General features: G+C 38.7%; 1 protein-coding gene across 1 annotated transcript in view; it reads left to right on the top strand.

Moving 5' to 3' along the window:
- Positions 1-3,269: 3,269 nt before the first annotated feature.
- The window catches only part of LOC136695072 (myelin-associated glycoprotein-like), a 19,443-nt gene continuing 527 nt past the window's right edge, over positions 3,270-22,185 (top strand). Inside the window, exons 1-9 of the mRNA XM_066668881.1 lie at positions 3,270-3,363; positions 3,956-4,312; positions 4,842-5,165; positions 5,406-5,660; positions 15,384-15,638; positions 17,104-17,415; positions 20,051-20,135; positions 21,855-21,909; positions 22,131-22,185. The exon at positions 22,131-22,185 is cut by the window's right edge and continues 527 nt beyond it. Coding sequence (XP_066524978.1) covers positions 3,318-3,363; positions 3,956-4,312; positions 4,842-5,165; positions 5,406-5,660; positions 15,384-15,638; positions 17,104-17,415; positions 20,051-20,135; positions 21,855-21,909; positions 22,131-22,185 — 1,744 coding nt within the window. The 5' untranslated portion in view covers positions 3,270-3,317. The remainder of the gene's footprint in view (positions 3,364-3,955; positions 4,313-4,841; positions 5,166-5,405; positions 5,661-15,383; positions 15,639-17,103; positions 17,416-20,050; positions 20,136-21,854; positions 21,910-22,130) is intronic.

The following is a 22,185-nucleotide window of genomic DNA, read 5'->3' as shown; positions in this document are numbered from 1 at the left end:
TTACTAATTCAAGGAATAAGGTTTAAAAGACCATTGATCCCCCTCCCAAACTGTGTTCGGAAACTCTAATAGGCGTCTTGCATGTGACGTAGATGGTGGACAACAACTCTAGAAGTCGCACTTAACGGTGTTTTACAGTGGCGTTGTTCAGCTGTTGTCCACCAGTGACGTCACGGTTGCGTTCAAGAATTTCCATACCGAGCTCGGGTTTTTCCGTCAAATTTAATAAAATTGTCAGTTTTAAAGCAAATTAAGCATGCTATTTTCATTTTAATTCATACTTATATATGTCAGTAACTAATAAAAAATTGAAATATTCATGGAGGTCCATTGAGTGGTGCTTAGCCTTTAATGTGGTTTGTTGTTACGGCAGAAGTCAGTTACTGGAAATTCATTGTCACTGAACACAGTCTGCCACAAGAAATACAACCTCTAATACACAAAGAGAAAGCCATGCATCAATTATATGTGAACACACTGCAGAGTTAAGCTCATCTAAGAGGGTAAAACACAGTGGAAACAATGGCCACCACAGACTGTTGAGCAGCTGATGTCTTGTATCAAGCGAAAAAATGGGGAAATATTTCACCTGAAAAAGTGCAGCAAAATTTCATACACACCTCCTGTGCAGTATGCAGTAAATTAGAGTTGGACCTGTTTAGTTCTCATTTAAAAACAGCATTGAATAATACATTTGTGGAAACGCAGCCAACGAAGAATGAATAATTGACAGATTGCACTTGATGTGAGTGGCCACAAGGGGGCAGCATCCCCCCACTCCAACACAGGGGCGTTTAAGATGTTTGTGTAAATAACTGTGTAAATCATTTTTCTGGAACATTCTCATAAAACAGTGCTACTCCCCGGTCTCCAGGTGATGATTATTTCTTCTTGTTTCTAATGAAGGTGTGCTATGTATCAGTCTTTGTGTTAGCAGATGTTTTCAGGTTGATTTATACAAAGCGGTGCGTTAGGGCTCTTCAGAACAAACACAGGAACATTTGGGTCGGGTGACCAGATCTGAGATGGTGAAAAAGAGGACACGCCTCCGGGGTGGGGTGAGTGATGTGCTCTCGCCCCTCGCTGCCGTTGTTTGCTTAGCTGTACCTATGTGTGCTTTTAGGTCCTTTACACCTTTATTTGCTACACATGGGAAAACATGGGAATATCTTTTCTAAATCATTCGAGAATTAAAATAATATACATTTACGTTTCGGCATAGCTGCTCGAGATGAGGGTAGGTACATGAGTTTTGTCTGACGTAAACAAGGACGACTGACGTGCAGACAGATCAATTAAATATTTTCAGAGAAGGTTATCGACCAATAACGGTAGCTCTACAGTCAGACCGTCCAATCCGAAGATTTTAGGCTACTTCACCCCGCCCCCTTCTCAAGCGAACCAATCGGAGTAGGGGAGGGCGAGACTAGTTTGTGAACGAAACGCTTCTCGAAAATTCAATGTAAGCTCTAGAAAAACAAAATGCCGGATGCTTGTGAAATTCCACCCGGACATTTTTTAAGTCTAAAATGGAGGACATGTCCGGGTAAAAGAGGACGTCTGGTCACCCTACATTTGGGTCTGGTTCAAAGTTTCTGTAAAATGACTTAATTGAGCTCCAAAATATTAGGACTAATATGAGCTGAAGAAGCTGGTGCTTGTCGCAGGTTTGAGGAACCAATAGAAACACCCCGGAGAGCTTTCAATTAAAGAGATGTAATCTGTGTAGTATTTTGAACTTGGACACACTTCCTTAAAGGAACACGGTATTATTACTTTACAATTACATCTTCATAATCATTGTGATGCTTCATTGTAATGAATAGAACCTGTGGTGTCTACCCTGGGCTCACCACTGTAGAAAATGCTCTATGTATCTTCTGGAGGAGGGTAGGAATATTTTGGCTTATGGGCGTGGAGTGGTGTTAAAATGTTGACTTTTCAGTGTAAGGTGGTCTTAATATTTCGGCTCATTGCTGAACGATGGTGTTGAGTTTGTGGACATTGTTTTTGGTGGTTAATATAAGACAGTCGTAATGACTCGTGTGTGAAGTGTGGCTTAGCTCCTGGGAGTAGGATGGTCTTAATGTTTTGGATCATGAGTATGAGCTGTTTGTAGATTATTGGGTTCTTGGTGAATGTGAGAGGAAGCTTGTGTGTGTGTGTATGTGTGTGTGTGTGTGTGGTTACAGCAGTTGTACAGTATGTGAACAGTGTTTAGGAGATTTCTCCTCCTCTCGGTGAGGTAAGAACCACACACACTCCTCGTCCTCCCTCTGCAGCTGATGGTCATTTCTGTTTGGGCGGTTTCTCTCAGCTCTGCTCCTGTGTTCTCTCTGCACTGGACGCTGTGGTGTTTCTCTGCTCTGAAAACTCTGACTGAATCAGCTGCTGATCACTGACGCTGCTTTAAATGCTGGAATATATCATTTTATTTTTGAAATGATTCATGTTTGTAATTCTCTGAGTGGGTTTCCATTTTCTCTGAGGTAAGAAGCACACTGTTCTTTTTCTCTTTACATTTCTGATGTTTGATTTTTCACATTCCACTAAAGGAACATCATCTGTGAAACTGTAAAATAATGAGGAGTGCAGTGAATAGTTACATTTCCTCAAAGACGAGAGCTTCAGTAAAACACTGAGGGAGTTTAACTTTCTTGAGTGTTTTATAGCAGTTTATCAGTGAGGAGAGGGGTCTGTGTTATTCTCCTTCACATTAGATCCTGATTTTTTACTTGTGTTTCATTTTCATTCTTTGTTCTTTTCTGTTCCTTCGCACTGAGTCTGTTCTTTCTTTCTTTTTTCCCTTTCTCTCTTTCTCTCTCTCTCTCTATCTCTCGCACTCTCTCTCTCTCTCTTTCTCTCTCCCTCTCTCTCTCTCTCTCTCTCTCTCTTTCTCTCTCTCTCTCTCTTTCTCTCTCTCTCTCTCTCTCTCTCTCTCTCTCTCTCTCTCTCGTAGAATGGTTCACAGCAGGATTAATGAGGTTCACAGATAACTTTAGTCCAGAGATGAGGACTATCCAATAGAAATGTCCCTCAGCTCTTTTCCTGTTGGACACATTTGATTTGAGGTTTCGTTTATTTGTCTAAATGTAATAACAGTTAATAAGTGTCCTCTCTCTGTCTCTGGGTCGGTAGGACAGCCCTCCCTCTCCCCATCACTGAGAATAAAGTCAGTTCAGAGTCTGTAACTGATGTAAAAGATCTGAGCAGTTAGTGTTCTCCTCCGAGAGTGAAATCCACTGCAGAGACGATGTTTCTTTACTGAACTAATTTACACATCTCTCTTCTTCAGGTGACTTTTCCTCTTCAGAAAGATGAAGTTAGATCAGAAAATGGTTTTCGTTTGTTGTTTGTTTGGAGGTATGTCCATTATGTATTTGTGAGTTTACACTCTGCTGTCGTAACTCAGTTATTGTTCTTTATCTCAGTCTCAGGACCCCACTCACTGCACCTGGCTCATATTTCCATTTCAGGAGCTTTACAGCTGTATTTGGGGTTAACTTCATGTTCTACACTTCTTCCAGTTTTTATTATAGTTATAATAATGTATAGCTAGCTTGTTATAAATGTGTTATTGACTGTACTAAGGATATTAAAAAAAAACACGGACAGAGGAATTTGCAGTTTCCTGGGAATTCAGGGGTGGGGTTTAGAGAAGTGCAGTCTTTTCTGCAGTTATCTCTAAAACTGTTCTTCTGTTCTCATTACAGGATCAGATCTGGATTTAGAGTCTTTTTCCTAATCTGATAAACTATGTCTTTCCCAATTATTACAACATTTCATACAAAATGTGTCATTTTATTTCATTAGAACATCTATAGTGTGTGTTCAGGGAGCTCTGTTTTATTTATAGAAATGATGTTCTGAGTGTGAGTTTAGCCTTGTGTCATGTGTAGTGTAGTAGTGTGTGTGTGCAGTAAAGTTTAATGTGACACTTTCTTTGTGTTTTCAGTGGCTTTGTCCTTGGAGGGTTTCAGTGTCACTCTTCCACAGAGTGTAGAAGGTGTGAGTGGACACTGTGTTCTCATACCCTGCTCTTTTACAGTCAGCAGTGATTATGAATATAGAGTTAAGAAAAGTCCTAATGTTGTATGGTTTAAAGATGGCATTTGGACAGATAAAGTAGTCTTTAATTCCAGCAGAACAGTCAATAAACTTCAAGGGGTGTTAATAGGAGATATCAGTAAGAAGAACTGCACCACCATCTTCAACAACGTCAGTGAGAGAGACAATGGGATGTATTACTTCAAAATCGATGGAGGAGTGAAATACACTTATTCAGAGTCACCCCTTTCAATAAAAGTCACAGGTTAGTGACAGTGTGACTGTATTCTTTTTCAAACTATAAACACTAGACTAGTGACAGTTAATATAATTTATATCTGTGGCACTTGTGAAATGTCACACTCTGAAGCCCTTTACGCTGCTACTGTTCTTGGAAATGCTTGGAAATGTTGTTCACACGCGACTCTTAAATCTCTTGAGGGTAAAATGCTGGGTATTGTACTGGGTTTTGTGATAATTTTCTGGGTGTTGAACCAGGGCTCCTGTGATCATTTCCTGACTACTGTACTGAGTCTATTGTGGTAATGTCCTGGGTATGGTACTGGGTCTAGTGGGGGACAGCTCTGGGTATTTTGCTGGGTCTTGTGAGGGCAATTTGCTTGTTCAGCTTCATCAAGATTTCAAATCTTTCTTTCTTCCCCAGAAGTATTTTCTGTTTAATTACTTGGGTAGAAGTGTGTGAAGGAGCTTTAATCCATTCCTGGTTAATTATCAGTAAAATTCCATAATAAAATATAATTGTTTATTTATTGTAAATCTCTTTTGTGTCTTAGCTTCACCCCCCAAACCCACACTGACTCTGTATGGAGAGCAGATGGAGGAGCAGAATCAGAGGAAGAAAGTATTGGAGAGAAGTTCTGTGAGTTTATTCTGTTCAGCTTTTTCACTCTGTACCTCTCAGCCCCCAACTTTAACATGGAGCCCCCTGCAGAATAACAGCTCCCAGGAACAGAACCAAAACTCCAGCTTCATCTCCTCTCACCTGAACTTCACAGTTACTCGTCTTCATCATAAACTCAGTATCACGTGCACTGCCACCTACCAGCTGAAAAAACAAGAAATAAAAACAGAGAACTCTCTTACATTACGTGTTTTGTGTAAGTCTGGTTTATGAATGAATATAATTACTGTACAATGTGATTATGAGCTGAAAGTTGTGTGGTGTCCTAAATGTGATCAGTTTAGTGGGATTTTGTTGGTAGAGCTCTGGACTCAACCTGAGACTGGTGTGTACTGAATCAGGGACTGACAGACTTCAGATGAGACTCAATTGTTAATTGTAAGTTAATTACTTATTCCCACCTCTGCTTCATATAATTATTCTATTTTTCTTTCAGATGCCCCTTGGAAAACATCTATATCAGTGTCTCCCTCTGGTTCAGTGATGTGGGGTAGTTCTGTTTCTCTGAGCTGCAGCAGTGATGGGAACCCAGCAGTGAACTACATCTGGTTCAGAGAGAATGGGGAGCAGATAGAGACCGGACCCACATTCAGCATCACTGAGACTAATGATACACACAGTGGTTTATACTACTGTAGAGCTCAGAACCAACATGGATCTCAGAACTCATCTGTGCAGCTGGAGGTGCAGTGTGAGTACAACTTCATTAGTAAGTTTCATTAATTAGGAAATCAGAGGTGATATAGAATTACGTATTTACAGAAATTCTGTCCCACCACTGTGTAGCAAAACAAATGCAGGAGAAAAACAAATGTGTGAGTGCTGAGTGACATATGTATTCAACAAGATGATTAGGGACAGAGATTGGGACAAGGACAGAGGATAAGGATTAGGATCAGGATAAGGACAGAAACAGAGGGTTAGACTATGGGACCAGCACAGTTGATGCACACAGTGGTTTATACGACCCTAGAGCTCAGAATCAATGTGGATCATACGGCTCCTTGTTATTATTAAGGGGTCAGTTAGAGTACAACTCTGCAGTGCTAACTATCTCTCTACAAATAACCCTGTGGTTAAATTAGACAGAGGAGAATAACTGACAACTTACAACAGTTTTTCATGATGAACAGTTTTTCAGTGAGAGCTAAATGGAGAGATCTAACATCATAAGAAACAGAAGAAATGCTTTAGTGGCTGCTTTCTTTTAAACAGTATGTAAATGTAAGTTGTCTTATTCTACCTCAAAAATACTTTTATTAAATGTAAAGATGGAATGTTAGCACACAGTCATGTGACCTCAGTGAGCCTCTAGTTTCCCAGATGTCTGTCACCTTTTTATTTTTAATTCTAAAAGGTTAATGAAGCAAATCAAGACAGTTTCAGAGGAACTTTAGATCATTAGGAAACTGTGGGAAAACTGAGACTTTGCTCTTTGTGGCTGAATGTGCTGTAGTTCAGTCACATGCAGTGTTTTTAATAATAGACTTTGTTGGTCATGAAGCTTCCGACTTTGGGCACAACCTGAAAAGTATTTTACCGGAAATACGAGTAAAATTAGGAACCCCTGAAAGCTAGTTCTTCTCTGAACTAACTTTAGTGAGAGCTCTGTAAAACAGAACTATTCAGAACTCATCTTTTTTTTTTTTTGCCTGTGTATTTTTTGTTTTTCTTTGTTTAAGTGAAAAGGTTATGGGACATATGTTTGTACCAAAATGCAAATTTCTTATCAGTCATTGACAGGGCAATGTAAAAACTCATTTCATTAACACTTTCAGTAAACACCACAGATATTTATCATGAGAATGAGAGAGATTGTGTTTACATTCTTACAACAGTCACTCCTTTAAACTTTACTGGGAAATATTACTTTAGTGGATTTTAAAACTCCAGAACAAATTGGAATCAATTATCATTTGTCACCATTTCACAGTTCTAATGTTGAATGAATGTGACTAGTGTTTACTTTTTACCTGAAAACTCACCTCTCTCTCTCTCTCTCTCTCTCTCTCTCAGTTTCTCCCCAGTTCTTGACCTCGTCCCACTGTAACAGCAGTGATAATGACGCAGTGATGATGATTTGCTTGTGTGAGGTTCGAGGGCGTCCTGTTCCTAAACTGGAGTGGCGTCTAAATGAACAACCTGTCTCTCAGTCAGGCAGTCTGTCCGTTAAGGAGGAGCCTGTAGGTGTGTCTGGATTGAGGAGCATCCTCTCCATGCATCGATCACATCTGTCAATGTCCTCACCCCATCTGCAGTGTGTCAGCACCAATCAGCTCGGCTCCTCCACTCTGCTCTTTAACTTCGTGGGACGCTGCAGTAATTCAGGTCAGAAAACACTGCTTTACTTAAAGCAGCATTCAGTCATTTTCTCCAGTGATTAATCTTTGTCCTGAAACAGCTCTTTTACTGACACCCAGTGGCCTGGATGTGTCAGAGATTCTGTATTAAACCTATTGCTGATTATGTTCAGTGCTTGTTTGCAGGATTTTATTTCATTATTTGTTAGCAGGCTCAGGCCATCAAAGCCATCACCAAAACAGCTTTCTTCCATCTTAAAAATACAAACCGGATTCCAAAAAAGTTGGGACACTAAACAAATTGTGAATAAAAACTGAATGCAATGATGTGGAGATGGCAAATGTCAATATTTTATTCATAACAGAACATAGATGACAGATCAAAAGTTTAATCTGAGTACATGTAACATTTCAAAGGAAAAATACGTTGATTCAAAATTTCACAGTGTCAACACATCCCAAAAAAGTTGGGACAAGTAGCAATAAGTGGTTGAAAAAAGGAAACTGAGCATATAACGAAAAGCTGGAAGACCAATTAACAGTAATTAGGTCAATTGACAACATGATTGGGTATAAAAAGAGCTTCTCAGAGTGTCAGTGTCTCTCTGAAGCCAAGATGGTAAGAGGATCACCAATTCCACAATTGTTGCGCAGAAAGATAGTGCAGCAATAACAGAATGGTGTTACCCAGCGTAAAATAGCAAAGACTTTTAAGTTATCATCATCAACCGTGCATAACATCATCAAAAGATTCAGAGAATCTGGAACAATTGCTGTGCGTAAGGGTCAAGGCCGTAAAACTCTACTGGATGCTCGTGATCTCCGGGCCCTTAAACGTCACTGCACCTCAAACAGGAATGCCACTGTCAAGGAAATGACAGAATGGGCTCAGGAATACTTCCAGAAAGCATTGTCAGTGAACACAATCCACCGTGCCTTCCGCCGTTGCCAGCTGAAACTCTACAGTGCAAAGAGGAAGCCATTTCTAAGCAAGCTCCACAAGCTCAGACGTTTGCACTGGGCCAGTGGTCTTTTAAAATGGAGTGTGGCAAAAAGGAAGACTGTTCTGTGGTCAGATGAGTCACGATTTGAAGTTCTTTATGGAACACTGGGACGCCATGTCATCCGGACCAGAGAGGATAAGGATAACCCAAGTTGTTATCAACGCTCCGTTCAGAAGCCTGCATCACTGATGGTCTGGGGTTGCATGAGTGCTTGTGGCATGGGCAGCTTGCATGTCTGGAAAGGCACAATTAATGCAGAGAACTATGTTCAGGTTCTAGAACAACATATGCTCCCATCTAGACGTCATCTCTTTCAGGGAAGATCCTGCATTTTTCAACAAGATAATGCCAGACCACATTCTGCAGCAATCACAACATCATGGCTACGTAGGAGAAGGATCCGGGTACTGAAATGGTCAGCCTGCAGTCCAGATCTTTCACCTATAGAGAACATTTGACGTCTGTTGAGTGTTGTAAGAAGAAGGGGGGATGCCACACAGTGGTAAAAAATGGCCTTGTCCCAACTTTTTGGGGATTTGTTGACGCCATGAAATTTTGAAACAACATATTTTTCCCTGCCCCCTCCAGGGTGTATTCCTGCCTTGCGCCCAATGATTCCAGGTAGGCTCTGAACCCACCGCGACCCTGAATTGGATAAGCGGCTACAGATAATGAATGAATGAATGAATATTTTTCCCTTAAAATGATGCGTTCTCTCAGTTTAAACTTTGATCTGTGATTTGTGTTCTATTCTGAATAAAATGTTAGATGCTGGCACCTCCACATCATTGCATTCAGTTTTTATTCACAATTTGTTTAGTGTCCCAACTTTTTTGGAATCCGGTTTGCATAATCAGAATTAATGGTTTAGAGTCACAACAACATCTAGAGATACTCAGTCATGTTTTTATCTTCAGTAGAGTGGAAATATTGAAAAACACCATCTCTAACATGAGCTGCAGTGTTTTAAATCCACAACAAATGTGGAGGTAACGTTGAGCATTACTTAATCACTGAGTATTTGCTTTTGTTATTGTTCTTTGTGACTGAACACAGATCTGTGCCCCATTTCAGACAGATCAGTAGAGAATTCCTTGTTGCACCATCCATCGCTGGGTTCTTTCGTCATCTCCAAAATCCAAGGGTTGTTTGAACCTCTTCAAAACATCATGGTGTAATTTTAAGAGCTGCCATGGGGAGACAGATCTAAACAAATGTGATCTCTGCTGTAGCTTGGTGTTTTCACAAATCTGTAGTTAGTACTGGATGTCTGCATTCCATCGGGTTTATTTCTGCTTGAAGTAGGTGAAGTAGCATAACCATTGTGCTGCAAATAACTGCATCAAACTGCCAGAAGGTCTTAGATGTGCCCCAAATGTAGAGACTTTTAAATCTAGGTTAAAAACATCCCCTTTTCATGTGTCTATGATTGAGCTCTAAAGGTTGTACTCTACTCTCAGTACACATTGAACTCTATTTTATTTTATTTTAAGTCTTTTCCTTTAATTTTTTGTCTTAATGTTTGTTTGATTCCAATTCTTGATTCTTATATCATCTAAAACTTCTCCTAGGATTTATCGACTGTTTGGAGGTTTTAAACGTTAGTTGCATGAATATTCCAAGTATTGATTAAGATCTTAGAGGTTGGTTTTGCTTCAAAGTACAATATTATTCAGTCACTGCTGCTACTCTTTGGGTGAAAGCAGTGCTCTTCCTCATTCACACATTTGTTGTAAATCTCTGTGTTAAAGCTTTACTGAGGTGCCACACCTCTGATTGTTCTAAAGCTTTTGTTTTTATTTTATTTTACGTCTGAAGCCTTTTTAATTATGTTTCTTTACGTAGGTTATAGTCATATGTTTATGTTTTCAATGGTCAAACACTTTGAATGATTGCAGTGTATAAAAGATGCTATATATAAATGTAAACAAATCATCTGAATAGAGTTGAATACCAATTTACAGGTTTGTTCATTTAGTATAATAGTGGAGTACATAATATCATAATACCCCCATCTATCTCTTTCACACAGAGCTGTTTTAACAGGACACTACACATGATATTTACACTTGTTTTTAAAAGATATTCTACTTTCTTTTTTCTTGACACTTAACTGATGCACTCTTTCAAAATTTTCTCACTTCAACAACCATAAAAAGGAAGTGAAATGACTGTTAAACAAGAAACTGTTAAAATGTTTTCGTTTGTTTTAATTCTGTTGCCAAAGAGTCCTTATCTTACTGCAGGGTGAGTAGTAAGAACTGGAATGAACTGGAGTGAATGAAGAGCTCCTCTGCTTATTTCCTGTGGCATGCTTTGGAAGGCAAAATCTGGGGGCCTTATTTTTACGAAAGACCAAAGTGCATTATGGGTATCCACTGTCCACCAGTAGTGTATATTGATTGTACACTACATTTGCTGTGCATTGTGGGACCGCTTGAGTGCACAGAAAAATGTCCACTGTTTTCAGACTCTAGTTCAAAATGGCAGAACACCAAAATAGTGCAACAAATGTAGAACAGCATAGCAACCAGCTAGTAACACCCTTCAAGCCACTTTAACACCATAGCAACAGGAGATAGCAACAAACCTGGAAACCTAGCAACATCCCAGCTATACTGTTTTAGCCAAACAATAGTCAACCGAGCACACGGCTAAACTCTAGTAACTGGATCATTCTCTGTTTGTCCATTTATGATCTGTGTAGGTCATCTGCAGATTACCTGTGTTCTGATTGGTGCAGTTGCTGGAGCGGCTGCAGTAATCCTGGGTGAAATATATTTATGCAGAAGGTGAGGCCTTATTAACATCATTTATACTCTTTAAGAAATTCTGTCTGTTCAGTGCACATTGATACTTTTATGTGGCTCTTTCATAAATAGGGCCCTAAGCCCAGTGTAGTGCTTGATGTGGGTCCTTAAATAACCAGCTTCTACACACAAAGTACTGCTCTTGATTTATATCCACACAGTTCTGAACAAAAACACATCGGATTAAGATCTAATTAAGGACAAAAATCTGATTGGAGTCACTTCAGCCTGTTAATGCACATATAGCCCAAGTGCTCCTTTAAAATTCTCATGTATTTTATGCTTAACACATCTGTATCACAGCTGGTCTGAACCTGAAGCTCACTGAATTTATTTTTTAATCTTTTCATTATGTTTCCAGACTTTTAAGAGTGGCTCATCCTCAGTCCTATATCTAGTTGGTCACAGATATTTAGACAATATTGGCCAAAATTATGGATATTTCTGTGAAAATAAGTGAACACATCCTCTGCAGAGAGAGCCTTGAATGGGAAATTTTGGTGCTAATTTTAGTTTGTGATTTCAATTTTATGCAAAAAATATTTTAAATATGAACAGATGGCAGCGAAGTGTCACAACAATTAGTCACGCAGCTGCAGGGCCCTGGGTTTGATCATATTTCTTCTAAAATATACCGTTCCACCTTAAAAGAGGGAGAGATCCTGAACATAAACAAACCACAGAGTATTGTGCTTCGCCATAATTGTAGACATCCCCTTTAAGGAGCGATGGATAATTTTGTTCTCACTGTTCATAGCTCGGCAGGACGGCCCAAAAACTCAGTATCATTTACACCTGTGTATCAGAACCTGCTGTAAACAGTGGATTAAACACGACTCTTTTCATATTATGCCTCTGGAGCTGGAGCTGAATTCCACCACAGCGACGCTGGACTGAGCACCTCCACAGCGCCCCCTGCTGCTGATGTACACATAGATCCCATTTAAACTGGTGAAAATGTGGGAGAGCAGCAAGGTTCAGAGGATCTTGAACTGAATCATTTAGTGTTATTTGTGAACTGACTTATTTTGGTGGTAAAGGGCTATGTGAGGAGTTTGGTGTGTTCTCACTGTGTCTGTGTGGTGTTCCTCTGGCTGCTCCGGGTTCTTCCTACAGTTGATAAACACTGTTTTTTCTTACTCTTACTCACTAATGTACAATTAAAGTATATGAAAATCTGTAAAGTACAGATCTGTCAGTGTTTGTATTGAATACATGATCTATATTTATAACTGAGTAAATATTTAATATTGTTTGATTCCTCAGGAGGAAGAAGGAGAAGATGGAGACTGTCTTTACTCCACTAAAACCATAGTAGTGTATGGTAGGGCTTTATAATCAGTGCTTATTTAGTAGAAGAATGATGTCACATGGAAAAAAGTACAATGTTTGTAGCCACTGGAGACAAATGTAAAAATGGCTGATGCTATGTGAGAAAAATGTAGGGAGACGACTCCTTGCATGGTACAGTGTGAGTTATAAAATCTTGGCTTATTTCCCCAAATACAGTGCTATACACTATGTCCAGTGTGGAGTCGTGAACACGACTGATACCCGACTGTCAGCAGTGCAGGAGCCAGTATTGTGAGACCTGTATACTGCAGTATGTAGTGAGATATGAGGTATTTACAGCCTGTGCCTGAAATTTAACGTTGCTCTCGGTGAGTTTAAACATTTCACAAAATGTGTACGATTCCTGGTTAAAATTCCAAGCCACGTGCAGTAAATGGTGTAAGATGACATCATAGACTCCAGCTAATACAAGCACAGAGTGTGACCAATGATATTGTGTGGTTAGTTTTTGGATGAAGACCACGTACCGTGAAGAACTGGGACTAGCAGCAGAACTCCCAGCAGGCATTGCGGCTCCCCCTTGGACTGTATGGAGACTGTTTGGGATCTTTTAGGGGTTAAGTGTGTGTGTGTGGAGATTAAAATATATCAAATAATTTGCTTAACTCTTCATTTTTTTATAGGATTGAAAAATGATTTATTATTAAAATAGATGTGTTAGCTGTTGGTTTTTCATTTGACACAATTCTGAATAAATTTCTTTCTTTGTATTTGTTTCTTCATTGTTCAGATTTGATGTGGATTGAGTGTGTTTCATTTATACTTTTAAATGTATGTATCAGAGAGATATAAACATTTTATCTAGAATGTTCTTTTCATGATTTAATCTATAAAACTTCCATTCTTTTGTTGGATATTTCTCATGTGTTTCATTACTTTATTCATTCGTTGTCTGTAAGCGTTTATTCAGTTCACTGTGGCTTTGGGTCCAGATCCTACCTGGAATCACTGGGCACAAGGCAGCAATGTATTTCATTTCTATTGTTTAAAGTTGTCTGAAAGAAGAAAGACTTTGGGTTCTTTTTACTTGGAACTTATTTTATTGTGTGTTTTATAAAACCATTTTTTGGTGTTGTTTCTGTGTGTGTCTTCTTTAAAATAATGTATAAAATGTAAAAGTGCATTGAAGAGTGTGAGCCACAAATACAATTAATTCCAATGTTGAAGTCTGATTTATTTTAACTTTGCTATTGGAAGCAGACATTTGGAGAAATTGTGACATCAAAAGTAAAAACTAAACTTTTAGAATGGATCTGAATGAATGAAAATGACCAAATGTAGGACAAATGTACATTTCCACATCAGAAAGTGGTGCTGAATTCACTAAAACCCCCAAATCACTCGCTCATTACTTTCAGTGTTTTCACTATATTTACATTCAAAAGTATGATTTGAAATCACATGATCACTGTAGCTTTTGGTTTATATACAACTCCATACACACTTTCCAGTTAATATTTGTAGTGGACAAAGTGTTAAAAGGACACCTGCTGATCTATAAAGTGGTTGGTTTCAGCCACTGGGAAGAGACAGACATTGTACTGTATATTCCCCTAAAATTATGTTTCTATTTATCTTTAAAGACTAAGCAGCAGCTATATGACAGTGTCAAACAAATAAATACAGTGGAATTTGAGTTCCTAACTTGTGTTTATTGATAGTCAGAAAACATGTTATTTGTTAGTAATTCAAGGAATAAGGTTTAAAAGACCGTTGGTCCCCCCAAATGGTGTTCGGAAACTCTAATAGGCGTCTATTAATTAATAGATGGTGGACAACAACTCTAGAAGTCGCACTTAATTTAATGCAAAATGACGGAAAGGTGTGTTGTTTTTGGCTGTATCACATAACAATAATTCAATGTACAGTGGGAAATCTGTGCACAAATGGCCCAAAGATCCCAAAATATCCAGAAAATTTACTAAATTTGTCAACTTTAAACGAATGACCGACAAACACAGACACTAAGGACCGGGTTTTAAACTCATACTAATGAGCAACACCTGGAGCAGTCACATTAGGAAGGAGGCGTGGCTAGGACCGATGAGTAGACAAGCACCTGGACAAAACGTAAACAGAAAGCACGTGGGAGACATGGACAGAGAAACACCAAGGAAAACTGAAGGCTTAAGAAAGAGAAAACCCAAGAGTAGAAAACAGAAACAACACTGAAACAAGGAGAAGGAGGGACCAACTGTGACAACTGGACTCTACATACTCATGAATGTAACAGAGACTTGTCTGTCTTTGACTGAGAAACAACCAGGGACTCAAATGTCAAGACATTGGACTTACTCCCTGCAACTTTATAGAATGTTTACACCTCTGTTTAAGGCCAGAATTCTGTTTGCTTCATTTGATGCACCTTGTAACACATCTGTATCAGCACCTCAGTCTGGTTCAGTGATGTTGGGCAGTTCAGTTTCTGATACATAATAGTATAGGATAAGGGTTATGACCAAAATAAGGACAGAAACAGAGGGTTGGACTATGGGACCAGCACAATTGATGCACACAGTGGTTTATACGACTGTAGAGCTCAGAATCAATGTGGATCTCACGACTCATTGTTATTACTAGAGGTTCAGTTAGAGTACAGCTCTACAGTGCTCAAGTTCTTCTACACAAACACGTCTTACCTCTGTGATTATATGAGACAGAAGAGAATAATTGAGAACTTACAATAAAGAACTGTATATCAGACATTTCCATAGTTCTATAGCACTGTTTAGATCATTATAGATGATGTGTAGATTATTATGGAACAGTGAGTAACGAGATCACAGTTTGACTAAACTGAGTCGTGACTTTAACTGAGAATTGTCTGTCTTTACATGAGGTTTGACCTGGACACAGACATGGGACAGGATTGAGACCTACTCATCACCTGGAGCTTAATGACTTATTCCCAGCTCTGATTCATACCATAATTCCTTGTCCTTTTTAGATGCCCCTAAGAACACCTCTGTATCTGTATCTCCATCTGGTCCAGTGATGTGGGGTAGTTCTGTTTCTCTGAGCTGCAGCAGTGATGGAAACCCAGCAGTGAACTACACCTGGTTCAGAGAGAATGGGGAGCAGATAGAGACCGGACCTTCTTTCAGCATCACTGCGACTGATGATACACACAGTGGTTTATACTACTGTAGAGCTCAGAACCAACATGGATCTCAGAACTCATCTGTGCAGCTGGAGGTTCAGTGTGAGTACAATTTCATTAGTAAGTTTCATTAATTAGGAAATCAGAGGTGCTGTAGAATTATGTATTGGGTGAAATTCTGTCCCACCACTTTGTAGAAAATACAAACGCAGGAGAAAGGTGTGTCAGTGCTGAGTGACAATATACATTCAATGAGAAAACTAGGGACAGAGACTGGGACAAGGACAGACGATAAGGATTAGGACCAGGATAAGGACAGAAACAGACGACTCTTTATACGACTCTAGAGCTCAGAATCAATGTGGATCTCACAACTCATTGTTATTATTAAGGGGTCAGTGCTCAACTATCTCTCTACAAATACAACTGTGGTTAAATTAGACAGAGGAGAATAACTGACAACTTACAACAGTTTTTATGACGAACAGTTTTTCAGTGAGAGCTAAATGGAGAGATCTAACATCATAAGAAACAGAAGGTCATTTTTTTTATTTCACACAACGTTCCTTAAAATATGTTTTCTTTCTGTTGTAAGTAGTCAATTTGTAGTCAACTGCAAATTATGTCTCTGAAAAGAACATTGCAATTAATCATTAAGAAATTAATCTGACGTATTTTGTCTTATTCTACCTCAAAAACCTCATAAATATCTTTATTAAATGTGAAGATAGAATGTTAGCACACAGTCATGTGACCTCAGTGAGCCTCTAGTTTCCCAGATGTCTGTCACCTTTTTATATTTTTAATTCTCAACTGTTAATGAAGCAAATCAAGAAGGTTTCAGAGGAGCTTCAGGTCATTAGGAAACTGTGGGAAAACTGAGACTTTGCTCTTTGTGGCTGAATGTGCTGTAGTTCAGTCACATGCAGTGTTTCTAATAGTAGATTTTGTTGGTCATGAAGCTTCAGACATTGAACGACCTGAAAACACTTAAAGGAAGTAAGAGTTAAATTAGAAATCCCCTTCCTCTCTGAACTAGCTTTAGTGAGAGCTCTGTAAAACAGAACTATTTAGAACTCATGCAGATGGCCTCAATGTACTGAGCTCTCTACAACCATATATATATATCTTTTTTTTTCTGTGTATTCTGTTTATAGGTGTTTTGTTATCAGTCATTGACAGGGCAATATACAAATGAGCAGCGCAGCTATTGGAAGTGCAGCAGATTTTCTTTTTATATACTGACCTTAGAGTGTATTTTGTGCTGATTTTACTCTGCTTTTTAAAAAAATCAGGCTTTAATTTACATGGTTCTCAAAGATGTGAGGTTTCATTAATACTTTCAGTAAACACCACAGATATTTATCATGAGAATGAGAGAGATTGTGTTTACATTCTCACAACAGTCACTCCTTTATTGGGAAACATTGCTTTAGTGGATTTTAAATATTCAGAACAAACTGGAATCAATTATCATTTGTCACCATTTCACAGTTCTAATGTTGAATGAATGTGATCAGTGTTTACTTTTTACCTGAAAACTCACCTCTCTCTCTCTCTCTCTCAGCTTCTCCCCAGTTCTTGACCTCGTCCCACTGTAAAAGCAGTGATAATGACGCAGTGATGATGGTTTGCTTGTGTGAGGTTCGAGGGCGTCCTGTTCCTAAACTGGAGTGGCGTCTAAATGAACAACCTGTCTCTCAGTCAGGCAGTCTGTCCATTAAGGAGGAGTCTGTAGGTGTGTCTGGATTGAGGAGCATCCTCTCCATGCATCGATCACATCTGTCAATGTCCTCACCCCATCTGCAGTGTGTCAGCACCAATCAGCTCGGCTCCTCCACTCTGCTCTTTAACTTCGTGGGACGCTGCAGTAATTCAGGTCAGAAAACACTGCTTTACTTAAAGCAGCATTCAGTCATTTTCTGCAGTGATTAATCTTTGTCCTGAAACAGCTCTTTTACTGACACGCAGTGGCCTGGATGAGTCACAGATTCTGTATTAAACCTATATCTGCTTTACATTCAGTGCCTGTTGGCAGGATATTAGTTTCCATTACTTGTTAGCAGGTAGAGGCACAGGTGTTCCTAATAGACTCTCCTTTATTAGCCGTATCAAAGCCATCACCAAACCAGCCTCCTATCATTTTAAAAATATAACCAGAAGAAAGGTTGGGTTTGTAAACAGGATGTAGAGATATTCAGTCGTGCTTTTATAGGGTAGAAATGTAGCCAGTGACATTGCAAAACACCCTTTCTAATGGGAACTTTTAAAACCACATTTAAAGTAATGTTAAGCATTGTTTTCTTATTGTGAACACAGCCCGTGTCCCATTTATTTCCATGTTGCACCAACCAACTCTCACTGGATTCATTCATCGGCCACTGATCCAAGGGGTGTTTGAACTTATTTAAAAGCTCATGGTGTAATTTTATAAGAGTGGAATACTTAATATTTTGCTTTTAAAATGGAATTTTCTGTATTTGGAAAAATCCGCTATCAGTCCATTTTACACAGAACTGTTTTAACAGGGCGTTAAACATTATATTTAAGTTTGTGCTTTAAAATAATCTTTTTTTTCTTTTTTCCTGACATTTAACTGCTGCATGCTTTCAAAATATTCTCACTTCATAACCACAAAAAGGAAGAGGAGTAATTGTTAGAATTTTTGTTTTCTTTTTGTGCTGTGGTCAGAAATCTTATCTCACAGCTTCTATAAGAATGCTGCTAAAGCATATGTCTATATATTTATTTTTAGTGATTTAAATTTGAACTTAAGTCAAATGATGAGGGCAGCTCCAGAGACCTGAGGTTGTGAATTTGAGGATTGCTTTGGGTCTACGTCTGTGAGGTGTGTGCGCGTGTGCGTGTGTATGTGTGTGTGTGTGTGTGCGTGTTTGAGTGTATTGCCCTGTATTGGACTGGTGCTCCATCCAGAATGCGTTCCTGCCTTGCACCCAGTGATTCCTGTTACGCTCTGGAGCCTCCGTCACTCTGAACCCTGGATAATCGGTTACGACAAAGAGATCGAGTTGCTCAGTATGTTTTTTTAAATGAGTCTGTGACCTCCATTACACTCCATTAGCACCACTGATCGATCAGAAATGTATATTGAAATGTAAATATTGGTGCATAAATGTCCGGTTACCAACGATATCCTGTTTCTATAAATATTACTTTTTTTTGATAAAATATAAAGGATCTTGCATTTAGTAATGTTGAATTATCCTATTTATATTAACTGAACTGCCTGACATTTATGTTTATGTTGCTACAGATAAACAGGGTTTTTCCTTTAACTTCAGCATTTTTAAAGCATTAAGACCACACAGGTCTGAAAACAGAGATTCTAGTTGCACTTAAAGGGTTAATGCCTCACTGTTTTCCGAGGCTTCTTAGTGGTTTCTGTGAGGAATGTCACAGGCTCGCAATGGAACATGGGTTATTCCCTTCAATAACCCCAGGTGAAAGTGTCTGTGGACTTATGGGAGGGGCCATGTGTAAACACTTGTTGAGGAAAATAAAAGAATAGGGACACCGGGGCTCAGGGCAGATGTAATACACAAAGTAATACCATAAAAATCTGGAATATTTTCAGGTTTACTTTATTATTCTGCCAAACATTGAGCTGGTTCATTAACACGACACATTAATGTTTATAATATATATTTTTAGGTTGAACTGTAGCTTTGTTAAGCTGATAATAAACAATATAATATGGCTTCACCGTCGTCATCACCACGACCTAAACATGTAACGTATTCATATGATTTAGCTTAAATACAGTGGTGTCCAAACCTATCTGCAAATGGCCACTGTGAGTGCAGGTTTTCACTACAAGGAGAGCACACCTGATTCCACTCGTTTAATCAGTCAGTCTCAGTCTTTAAACAATTGATCATTTGCTGCAATGAAACCTGCAGCAACACTGGCCCTTTGCAGGTAAGTTTGGACACCCCTGCTTTAATGAGAGAAGTCTTTAATGAGAGGATCACTCTTATGTTGGCTGTGACAGTCCTTCGCATGAAATGTAAACAAATGAACTTCAGTGATAAGTGGAAAATGTATCCCTGGTATTTTGGTACTTGCTGAGTGTCTCTTGTGTGGAATTGTCTCACTTTGCTCATCTTCTGCAGTTAAAGTGGTGTCACTGCTGAGCAAGAATAAAAAAAATGTTCTTCATTGTTTTCACTGTGTAATGGTGCAGTGGTGACATCACTGGCCAAAATCACACATCACTGAAAAAGACCAGTAGTGACCAAAAACGTAAATTGGGGGCCATTTTGGACAAAACACCACTTGAGAAAGCTACAACAATCACCTTGCAACACCCTTTAAACCTCCTCAGACACCTAGCAATAACCTGGAAACCATAGGAACCACCTAGCAATATCCCAGCTATACTGCTTTAGCCAAACAACGTTATTCAGCTGAGCACACGGCTAAACCCTATTTACTGGTCCATTCTACGTTTGTCTCTCAAATACAGCTTGTTTGTCCATTTATGATCCGTGAAGGTCATCTGCCGATTATCTGTGTTCTGATTGGTGCAGTTGCTGGAGCGGCTGCAGTAATCCTGGGTGAAATATATTTATGCAGAAGGTGAGGCCTTATTAACATAATTAAATACACTTTAGGAAATTCTGTCTGTTCAGTGCACATTGATATTTTTATGAGGCTCTGTCCAAAAGTGGGGGCCCTAAGCCCAGTGTAGTGCATGATGTGGGTTCTTAAATAAGCAGCTTCTACACCAAAGTACTGCTCTTGATTTGTCACATCCACACAGGTCTGGACAAAAACATCCCATTAAGATCTCATTAAGGAGGAATAGTCACTACAGCCTGGTGATTCAGACATAGCTCAAGTGCTCCTTTAATATTCATTTGTAATTTATGCTTAACACGTCTGTATCTCAACTGACCTGAATGTGAAGCTTGGTGAATTCATTTTAAATGGTTCATTTCCAGAGTTTTGTTTAAGAGTAGCCCACCCTCAGGTCTATGTGTAATTGACTGCAAATATTTGGACAATCCTGTCAGCAGGACTCCCCAAATCTCAGTATCATTTACACATATGTATCAGGGCCTGCTGTAAACTCTTTTCTTATAACTCTGGTGCTGGAGCTGAATTCAGCCACAGCGACGCTGGACTGAGAATCTCCACAGCGCCCCCTGCTGATGATGTAAACATAGATCCCATTTAAGCTGGTGAAAATGTGCGTGGGTTCACTGTAGGGCAGCAAGGTTTAGAGAAACTTGAAGTGACCTGGAATTAGAACCAAAGTTATTTTGGTGGAAAAGACCTATGTGAGGAGTTCAGTGTGTTCTCCTTGTGTCTGCATGGGTTTCCTCTGGTAGCTCCGGTTTTCTCCTACAGTCCAGAAACACATGGGTATCACTTTAGAATAAAACTATAATTTTAAAGGTTTAGAAATTATTTAACATCTCTTTATTGATAGTTATTAATTATGTTGTAATACACATAGGTGGAAAGTGCCACTGTGACCTGTTGTTTGCCAAATTGAAAACCCACATCCATCTACATTGTTAAACCTCAGATGATACTCATCCTACTTTGTCTTCTCCATCAATCAGCATTAAGCTTGTTGGCTTCAGCACATATTTGTTAATAGACCATTTAATGAATTAACCACTAACAGTGTGCCTTTTAATACATCAGTGATAATGTGGAGTACTTTAACGTATGAAATCACTAAATTCACATTCTCAGGCCTGAGCTTATTCTTCACCTTGACATTTTCAGTAAGTTCTCTGACAGTTTCAGTATTAGACAAAAACTTCAAAAACTATCACTGTGTTACAAATGATTATTAATGAACTCTAAGGTGTTAATCACCTACATAATAACCATGTACTAAACAGGATTTTAAACCATTTAAAACATTTATGATTGTAGTCTTATTTTAAAGTGGTATCAACAAGGGGTTGTTAGGTGGATTGTTATTCAATTGTCCGTAAGTGTGATTGTACGAGTGATGGTGTCGTAGCCTTTGTGTTACTACCATGAAGAGGAATATATAATGTCCCATAACTTTTACACAAGGTACATTTTTACTTTTGTAGCCAATGAGTTAAATTCAGTAAATATACAGTAATTGTCTGTAAATGTGAGCAGACGCGTGTCTCTTGTCTTTACACATAAAAGGAATGTGGACAATTTTAAATATATGATTAAATCTGAAACAATTATTTTGCAATCAACTGTTTATATTCTTCTTTCTTTAACATTCATTAACTATTAATTCTGCATGTGTGGGGGAGATATATTTAAATCTAATTATTAAATATCCATTTTTTTCAGGAAACACCACAAACCTTCACTAGAAAAAACTGAAGGATGGGTTTTAACTGAAGGGGTTTGTAAACACACACACACACACACACACACACACACACATTTAAACATATTATGAAGTAAATAGAGGTGGATAAACTGTAACTAAGTAGATTCTTTTACTCACTAATGTACAATTAAAGTATATGAAAATCTGTAAAGTACAGATCTGTCAGTGTTTTTATTGAATACATGATCTATATTTATAACTGAGTAAATATTTAATATTGTTTGATTCCTCAGGAGGAAGAAGGAGAAGATGGAGACTGTCTTTACTCCACTAAAACCATAGTAGTGT

Source organism: Hoplias malabaricus, chromosome 4 (assembly GCF_029633855.1).
Source record: "Hoplias malabaricus isolate fHopMal1 chromosome 4, fHopMal1.hap1, whole genome shotgun sequence".
Classification (NCBI taxonomy): Eukaryota; Metazoa; Chordata; class Actinopteri; order Characiformes; family Erythrinidae; genus Hoplias; species Hoplias malabaricus.
The sequence above is the reverse complement of the archived record's forward strand: the minus strand, read 5'-3'. Positions and strand labels throughout refer to the sequence as shown.